The sequence below is a fragment of the Magnolia sinica genome, chromosome 1 (genome assembly GCF_029962835.1).
Source record: "Magnolia sinica isolate HGM2019 chromosome 1, MsV1, whole genome shotgun sequence".
Lineage (NCBI taxonomy): Eukaryota > Viridiplantae > Streptophyta > Magnoliopsida > Magnoliales > Magnoliaceae > Magnolia > Magnolia sinica.
In genome coordinates, this window is record NC_080573.1 from 138,188,266 (window position 1) to 138,198,045 (window position 9,780).

The 9,780-nt window shown below is 42.5% G+C and overlaps 1 protein-coding gene across 1 annotated transcript; it reads right to left on the reverse strand.

Annotated features, from left to right (window-relative positions):
* Window positions 1-1,831: 1,831 nt before the first annotated feature.
* On the reverse strand, window positions 1,832-4,277 carry LOC131249779 (cytochrome P450 93A3-like). Its single transcript, XM_058250545.1, has 2 exons — window positions 3,305-4,277; window positions 1,832-2,476 (listed from the first exon to the last, which is right to left on the reverse strand). Exons 1-2 carry the CDS (start codon window positions 4,211-4,213, stop codon window positions 1,832-1,834), a joined length of 1,554 nt encoding a protein of 517 aa, XP_058106528.1. The 5' UTR covers window positions 4,214-4,277.
* Between the last annotated feature and the right edge of the window lie 5,503 nt (window positions 4,278-9,780).

Genomic DNA, 9,780 nt, shown 5'->3' on the forward strand with positions numbered 1-9,780 from the left:
ATCTTTCAGGGGGCGACTACAGGGACGAGCCAATCCTAACTGTCTTAGTTTCGTCTATCTCGACCAAAGGTATTGGGATGAGGTCTTCTACCAGTTGTCCTCGCTCGTAGGTCTCGGCCCAATGGTCCAACGATTTAATCGTGGTTACCTTGGATGAAGTTTTTATGGCCGTCGTATAGCAGCGCCTTGCGTCCTGTTGGTCACCTTTGACGACTCCTACTCCCGACTCATTCGGGAATTTAATGGAGAGATGGTACGTCGACACTACAACTTGGAGAAGGCATAGTGAGGGTCGACCGAGTATGGCGTTGTAGACTGACGGTTGGTCGATTATCAGAAAGTCGATCATTACTGTCACCTGATGTGGAGAATTTCCGGCAGTGAGTGGCAGTGAGATCATTCCTTCAGGAAGGGTTTGTCCACCCGAGAATCCGATCAATATGGTGTGAACTGGCCGTAGTGCCGATCGTTCGGGGCCCATTTTATCGGATGCTTGAGTAAACAGTACATCTACGAACGATCTTGTATCAATGAGAATATGGAACACCTTGCAGTTTGTTATAGTGAGGGTGACGACTAATGCGTCATCATGTGGATAATGAATATCCCGAGCATCTTCATCGGTAAACGATATACAGTATCTTCATCCCGGCCGAGTTAAAATCAGGATCTCGGACTTAGGTCGCTTTTCTCCCGGGCAATTTCCTTGTTTTCAAAAGGCGATTTCTTCCTGTGTATATATAAATAAAGTAAGGCAAAACTCAGGAAAAAAAATCACAGCTTTTATCTAAATTTCTCCAATTTTTATATTTTTATTTTTGCTTGGGTTTGTAGGAGAAGCTGTTGGATTGCTACAATCTGATGCAAGGTGTGGTAATGGACGGTTATGAATCAATCTTGTTGGATGAGGTATGGAGTTTGGACACGCCAGTCAATGTCCTTGACCGTCATTCCCTGAGCTTGGAAAGCGAGAAAACTAGCCGCATCAGCATTAGATGCGCTGTTACGAGATTGGAAGCATGGACAAAGAAGAGAAAGATAATGCGCTATTTCGAGAAAATCGATCTTTTGGATTTTTTTTCATCAAAGCCAGAAAAATGAAACAGATTGGAATTCAGCAACGGAAGGATGGAACAGATTTGTGATGATGTCAAAGGAAAGTACAATTGAGACAAATCTTGGAGATCCTGAGCTTGTGGAGGGCAAGATTACATCCCTCTGATACAGCGGTGCAGTGCAATGAAAGCTATGCACGGCAGCCTGCTTTGTCATCTAATTGTGGAGACGCGTGGACGACCCAAAATGGTTCGGGCGACGTACTCGGCCGCCAGCAAACCACGTGTTGATGTTTGGATTCGAACCTCATTAAATGTATATTTTATTAAAATATAAAGTACTCTACCACCTGGGCCCGAAATCCAAACACGCACTGACCTTTACTCACATGAAGCAGCAGAACAACGGAACATTTATTTCACAAATCTTACTATCACAACTTCAATTATATGAACGACAATGGAAAAAAAAAAAAACTGATTAAAAAGTACATGGCGTGGATGGAAGACGCGTGCAACACGCACACGCCAACATTAGCTACGAGGCCACTCATTGCTAAAGCCACAAGCACATGCCAAAGTGGCAGGGGCCCACATTCGACCTTCTCCATCAAGCAAGACAAGGCGTGTCATAGATCGACAATGTGGCCTTCTTGATGGGAACCGTGGACCTCATGCATGTGTCCCATGCAGGCATGTGTGGTGGTTCCAACACGTGGGCATCACAAACCAAAGTGTTTCATATGTATATATATATATATATATATATATATATATCAGTTGAAAGGAACGGGATTTGCACGGGCAACAGGGACACACACCAATGGATGTGCCCTAGGTAGTGTCATTCCTGGGCCCTCCGTCATATCAACAGTAGCACTCTCTCCGCTGATCCCAACCGTCCAATCGAAGCATTGGATCATGGAAGCGAGCGTTATTTGTACGACCTGCAATGCTAGAGTAGTGCCTGGGCAGCCTCTCCGTCCGCTCCCAAACGGCAAGAAATGGAAATGCTGCCCCCTGACGTCCACGTGGTGACTCCGGTCCCTCTCTTCCGACGGCATGAATCTCTCGGGACGGAATTCAAGTGGGTCGACCCAATGCTCGGGGTCCCTTCCGATGGCCCACACATTGATGATCACTTGGGTGTTTGCTGGTACATCGTAGCCTCCAATCTTGCAATCTTCACTGCATTCTCTATAAATCAGTGGGCCTGTTGGGTGCAATCGGAGTGTTTCTTTGACAATTGCCTGGAGGTAAGGAAGATTTGGGACGTCCGATTCTTCAACCAATCTAGTCTTTCCGACAACTGAATCAATCTCAACCTTTAATTTCTTGAAAATGTCAGGATGGTTGATGAGCTCCGCGAAGGCCCATTCTGTTGTGATTGCAGTCGTATCGGTTCCGGCCACAAAGATATCCTACGGAAGATTCAAAAGATAGCATAAATACTAATCTAGTAAAATATTACATAGGCTGGGATTTGTTAGCCCTTTGGGTAGTTATAAGCCCAGTTCGGCCCATTTTACCTTTCCGGCCTTTGGGCTTAGGACTTTGGGGTGGGGCGATGGTTTTAAAACTCAGGCAAGTCCATCCGGGTTGACTCGGACTCGGACCAAGAGTAGCCAAGACCAATCATGGCCGAGCCCGGCTGATTCACCGTCGACTCGCCCTGAAACATGACTCGAGACAGGACGAGTACAATTGCTTTGAGGCCCAAGGGCTTGCCTGTTTACAATCCACGCCATCCATCTATTTTTCTGGCTCATTTTAGGTAATAAAATGACGCAGATCCAAATTAACCTCAGGTGGACCACACGGTGATTGAACACCCACCATTAAAACTTCCTAGGGCCCACTGTAATGTTTATTTGCCATCCACCCTGTTCATTAGGTTACACATTACCTGGATTGATCCAAAATATTTGTAGTGCCCAAGAAATTTTTAATGGTGAGCGTTCAATCACTACTGTTTCTATTGCGTGGTACCCCTTAGCCATGGATCTAAATAATTTTTTGGCTCATTCCCTAAAATGTGGAAAAATGGATGGATGGCGTAGATAAAACCAATACATCATGGTGGGGGCCCACAGAGCTTTTCCAGTATCACAGAGAGTGCTTCCCTTGTCACGCATCTGATGTACGGGTCGGATGTGCTGAATACATCACGTGGGCCCACGTCTTCCCATTACCACCGTATAAGCTTACGAGCGCTAGCCGTCCGTAAAGGACAAGGTGAATGGGTTTACCAGGATAAATGCTTTGATGTTCTCCTTCGTCAGTTTCATCTCGGCGCTCTCATCTTCCGATATCTCGACCAAAATATCGAGAATATCCTTCACACCATCGCCTCTCTCCATCTTCATCTTCCTCCCTTCTTCATGCTCTTTCATGATCCTCTCCATCATTGCATCGAATCTACCGTGCACGTCCTTGTACCTTTTCTTCAGTCCCTGCAAATCAAAATTCCGACATAACCCGATAAAATCCGATATGTTAAACGTGCCGGCCAGCGCCGCCACCTCATGCACTATCTTCCTCACTTCCTCTGCCTCCCCTTCCGTGTCCGAACATATCCGACTCATCATCATCCTCGATACTGTGTTGTTCGACATCGTTATGAGCTCTAGTCCAACGTTGACTGCTTCTCCGCCGTTGGATTTCTTATGTAGTAGTCGCAAGAATCGCCGGATCTCTTCACGGCGGATGGGCTGGAACTGATCGAGCGTGCGCCCACTTAAGAGCTCGGACATGCAGAGCTTCTTCAAGAACTTCCAATAGGGGCCGTAAGGAGCGAAGGCGAAACCAGAGGTGCCGTAAGCGAGGTAACGGATGGCTGAGGATTGAGGTCGGGATGAGAAGGTGGTCTCATGTGTCTTGAGGATTTCTCTTGCGATGTCAGCGTTGGAGGCGACTAGAGCGGGAACAGAGCCAAGTCGGAGGTGGATCAACGGTCCATAGCGCTTAGAGAGGTTGTGAAAGGCTTGGTGAGGGATGGGACCAAGGAGGTGGAGGTGTCCGATAATCGGGAGCCGTTTCGGGCCTGGAGGGAGACGGCAGGCTGTGGTTCGGGAATTGGAGAAGATGATCCGGATAAGGACAATGGAAATGAGCCAGATGAGGAAGAGAATGGCGTAGGATTGGAGGTCCCCGGCCATGGTTTGTGTGATGGACGGTTGGGTGGAGAGTGTAGAGGAATGGGAATGAAGAGGTGATGAGATGCAATGGTGTGTGGACTTTTTAAAGAGGTCTGATATTACAGTGCGGAATAAATACCGACAAAATTGGATGCGGATTGCGCGTACTACCCCCTCCCGTCTCTAGCCACGAACGGTTAGTTCTGTGGGTGTGCTCACCGTGATGTATCCTTATATCCACACCGTCCATACCTTTTCTCACATCATTTTAAGGAATTTTTACAAAACTGAGCAGATCCAACATTTAAATGGACCACACCAAAGATGAATGCTGCATTTAATGCAACCATGCTTATTATTTGGTGTGGTCTATTTGAGCGTCGGATCTGACTCATTTTTTTTTTGTACATACCTTAACGGTGGGCCCGTTCGTGGCTAAAGACGTGCGGGTTAGGACGCAATTTGCGTCCGACGAAATTGCTGTTGTAGGACTGAGAAATAAAGAGAATGCATTTGCACCTGCCACCAGAATATGTGACGTTTCCCTTCGAATCTGGACCACTCACTAGTTCACGTTTAACCAACCATTTGACGGATATTAATTAGATGATTGAAAATGAAGCTTGTGTAAACATCCACGTTCATACTCATGGTACCACTCGCTAATCCTTGGTCTACATTAAATTTAAGTTCATATCCAATGGTTACACCATGTTCAAAAATAATACAATCATGAAGATGAACTAATTCCTAAATTATTGCCTTTAACTGATGTGTACAAATTCCCTAACTTTAACACTAAATTTAGGCCATTCATTCATCAATCTTCACATTTACTCATACACGCAATCATTCACCAACCAACCGTAAAGATACCTTATTAGATTTAGATTAAGCTATTCAACTGTTTACTTTTGATCAGGACCATTATATCATTATGAAATATATAAAGATTCAATCTAAGTCATTTACACCCGGTCATCTATGACTTTGAATATTTTCTCCTAATTTTAATATAATTAAGAGTATTCTACACCTTAAAATCTAATTCCAATGGTTACATATATACCAGTGATCATTTTAAGTTTTCCATGATATATAAGTTCATATCCAACACTGAATCTTAGAAATTTTATTTATAGGAATAAGATAGTGATGAAATTTCAGATAATACTTATTTAGCTCAATCGAGTCATATATTATCAGTTTTGAAACTTAATTCATAATATTCATCGTCCATCATATTTTGCATCTTATCTGCTAGATGACCCGCCTGAAAATCTCATAAAAACATTGTTTTGATATATAGACAATCCTTAATGAATGTACTAGTTTACATCTTATACCAGGATATGTTTGGACCTATTTTCAAATATCTTAGATGCATCATGAAGAATCTTATAAATTCTCTAGGTTCTTAAAAAAGATTCCATGAAAGGTTCCCTTTGTCAAAAGAGGTGGGGTGTTATAAAATAGTTTGGCCAATCAAATCAAATAAATTATGAGAATTCTAATAATTAACCGTAGAGTGAAGTGTGATTAAGATTGTGATGATGTGTTCCCTACATTGCATATATGTTTGTAAAGCATGGTTGATATATAACTTTTCAGTTAAATCTCAATGACTTATGTTTGTATAAAAATCTCTTCACATGATCTCTAAATTTTGATTCCACATGTTAAACTATACAGGCAAGGCTATCTCATTATAGTGCATCCTTTATTGTGGATGCAAAATTTCAAAATGCAAAGTTTGGCCGGATAATGTAGTGGAGTGAAGACCTAGAAATCTGCCTAAAGCTGGATTTACCTCTCTAGTTTGTATCAGTTGTAAAAAACAACAATAATAATAATAAATGTACAGCGGACTTTATATGAGAGTTGAAATTATAATGACGTTTAAGAATTTTATTTGAATTATAGTTTGTGATGTGCGGTTTTATGAAATATTAATGGTTGTGAATTGTTTAAATTGTATCTCATATCTTAGTATGCAGGATTAAAGTCTGGCCACCCCATGTGCTCGATAATCCAGAGTGTGGCAATATAGGTGTTCATTTGTTTATGCAAGTGTAGCCCCACTTGATTAACAAAAAGATTGAGAACATTTAAGTTGAAGACGGGAGTTTTATCAAAAAAAAAAAAAAAAATTATAAGGCCTGGGGCTGGCTCAAGCTTGGGCCTTTGGTGCTAGGCCCATGCCAGTGTTGAGGGTCGAATATTGCATATTAGACCTCAATTATTATCTAATTTTACGTACATGATAATGCTTAACGTTCTATTTTAATCGTGTTTGTGATGCAGGGTGTATTTAGGAGCTTGGACTGAAAAATAGTACTAAAAGCGTAGATTTGATGCTCATAAATCACCAAGGCAAGGGTTGGACTCCATGGGACCAAGATTGAAGAATTTACACGCTAAAGATCCGAGAAAATCATGCCACTCACGTTCAACGGGCCTAAAAATCATCTAGAATGCAAGATCACAGGGTTCTCACCATCCTTTCAGTTTAAAAATTTATACTTAGCCTGAGGACCATAAATTAACCGTACACGTTAAATTTTAGCTATTGGATCCCTGTGAAAGTGTCCCAACAGAGAGATCAGATGCCAAAATCCTTATTTGAGGCCCACCTGATATCTGGATATATATAAATTTTAGTCTGAACCCCTTGAATGAAGTTCCAGAGAGGATTAATGGAGCAGATTTCTCAAGAACATCACGGTAGACCCCACATGGGGATGTGTGTACATAGCACACCTTCATGCGCGCCGCATCGGAGCGAGAGTCCAGTCAACACAAGGCTGATCCGACTTCTCTCTATCCTCTGCACAAGAACGGACAACGTCGTTCACTGTCCGTCCATTTTTTTCAGTTGTGAGGCCCACTCATCATCCAGATAAACGATCTAGACCGTCAATTCGTCCCGTGGGGCAGCCACAACCCACTCCTAGGTGATGAAATTTCAGAGAACAACATAGATCAGTTTTTAACTGTTTAAATACAGGACAGACGGCTGACTGAAAAATCTGTGGACCACACCGAACTCGGATCAAGAACATACTTTATTGGGCCAAAATTACGATGTCGATCCAATATACGGAGTGGATTTCCTCTCCATCAATGGACCCCACCGACCTCAGCCACGAAAACGGAAATTTTCGTTTCTTGCAGCTCTGTTCGTGGAAACCGGCAATTGTCCGCATTTTGCGGGCGGCTGTGGGCCACCATCACGAGAAATATCTTCGATCCACACCGTCCATCATGAAGCTCAGTTAAAAACGCCCTGGGGAACGTTTCCTTTTTATGACAGAAAGTAAGAAAGATAGGGATTACATCTCTGATTTCCCCAATGTGAAAATCTTTATGCGTGGCAAGAGATTCTTCACCTGGCTGCGTATGTAGGGAGTCGGTTCTTCACCGACTGCATCTGTCGTCTCCACCGACAGTTCCCTCCTATAAAAGAAAAAGAAGAGAGAGAGAAACATCATCAGCCGTGTGAAGGATCAGTTGGACGTCAGAGAGAAAGAGAGTAGAGTTGGTTTTCCTTTTCTATATTTTTATTTTTTGTTTGTTTTGTTTTTATTTAAGGGATCTAGCCTAATCTTGTTGCTAGGTCAAACCTTTTAGCTAGGGCTAAGAGGTGAAGCTTGTATCGTGATGGGGAGACTTTTTTCTTGTGCCTTTTGTTTAGAATGAACTGATGTTGATTTTGGTTTAATTAAGGGAATGTTTTTAGTTTTTAATGGTCTGTTGCAACTAAAATTACAATGGGTCTGTGATAGCTTTGAGCATGTTCCTTTCCTTTTTATGATAATGACGTCAGGAAGCCCTGTTGTTCACCATCGTCTCCTGGGCATGGTCGGATGACGGTACCCTTCCTAACCTTCATATCATGTTGATTGGTTGTTAATTAGTTTAATTCTGTCATTTACTTTGTCTCCTAGGCATAGTTAGGTGATGGAATCCATTCTAATTCTTATATATTTCAATCTCTTGAAAACTATATCAAAGGAAGTTCAGTTTTAATTTTCATGGTCACACCCTTCAACTGGATGAAGATGGGACTCTAAGTCTAGTTGAGTTCTTGAATCAAGCATAAGATCTCCCTGATCTCTACAAGTGGATCCTCTGAATCCCTAGTTCCTACCTCTGAATTCTTTAAGTTCTAGATTAATATTTCACCATTATTCCCTCAAATTCATTCGATTTAGATTTCATCTTATTCTAGTTCTAGTTCTACTTAGTTTCAGATTACGTACAGGTTTCAGTCCTTTGGGATTCGACCTCGGTCTCACCGAGTTTATTACTACATCACAACCCCATACTTGGGGAGTGAACAGCCAGCTGATTTAGGCCTGGACCTTAATTGTTGGATGCTAGGTCAGGCCTAAACCTCCTCTATTGCCTCTCTAGATCATAAAATATTATCTATTACATTGGTAAAGTATGGTAGACCATGTACTCCAACATGTGCTCGCACATGTAAACCTAGGGGCGTGTTTGGGCAGAAGGATTAAGATGGATTACAAGGGATGGAATCACGCGATCCCACGTACGCATTTGTTTCGGCCAAGATCCAGACAACCCGTCTTTATCCTGCGGTTATTACTCGCATACGGTGGGATAATGATGAGAAATCACATCCCGTCTCTCTTGTCTCCTCGAGCCCACCACCCAAATCCTGTGGGATTGCTGGCTGCGATCTCTTACTGGATTTTTCGCCCATACGGAGATACGAAGCAACGACGCCACTTGCAGCAGCCCGTCCCTGCTTTCAAATCTGTACAAGGCAAAGATGAATGATCTCTGGTATGGGCTTTCGTTAGTGACAACCATCTCTAGTTACATAGCCATGGATGCATGTTGTGGAGCTCCATTGATTGAAGCAAGGGAAGAATGTAAGGTCCGGCCTCTCGAAGAGGGTTACTATTCGTGATTGACGTATGTCTCCCTATACCCTGATTTTCCCCCAATCTGTCTCCTAGATATGGATTGGTCGTTTCAGGACTTTCTACTGTTATCCTGACTTGGATCAGATGTCGTCCCTTTTCAAAACTTGTAATCCTCTCATGAATTCATGTTTGGAATGAATTTCATATGTGATTGGGAGGAGTTGAGTTCTAAAAATCCATTTGACACCCACATGCATTGCAATGTGAAGCTACGGCCGTTGGAGCTGGCTTGGCATGCATGGACGTTAAAAGCCTCTTTTGGCTAAGAGGAGGACTTGGATAGGAAATGGATTTGGGCATGGAATCCATCATAAAGGGCTTCTACACACAATTGTTCCATCTGTTGGTATTTCATACCGTATCAGTGGGTGTTGTTAAGCTCGACTTCTTACATGATGCAAAAATTTATGGTGTATACCTCGCGGATGGACATGGTGGTGCCTTAAAATGGATTTGGTTTAATTAGGAAGTAAAAAAGCTTCTTTTTTTTTACAGTTAGTTTTCAAATATTACTTGATTACTGTTAGTGTCTTCTAGTTTTGTCCTGCTTTCACATAACCGAACAATATGGTTTTTGTGAAGGGCCAAGGACATCTGTTGGAACTTAAACTCGATAGATGTTCCATAAAAGTC

What these genes read in the sequence shown, in the direction of transcription:
- LOC131249779 (XM_058250545.1), bottom strand. Translation starts at nt 4,213, where the DNA reads ATGGCCGGGGACCTCCAATCCTACGCCATTCTCTTCCTCATCTGGCTC. An exon ending in ACATCAAAGCATTTATCCTG is followed by an intron (nt 2,477 to 3,304) that starts GTAAACCCATTC and finishes AATCTTCCGTAG; the next exon opens with GATATCTTTGTGGCCGGAAC.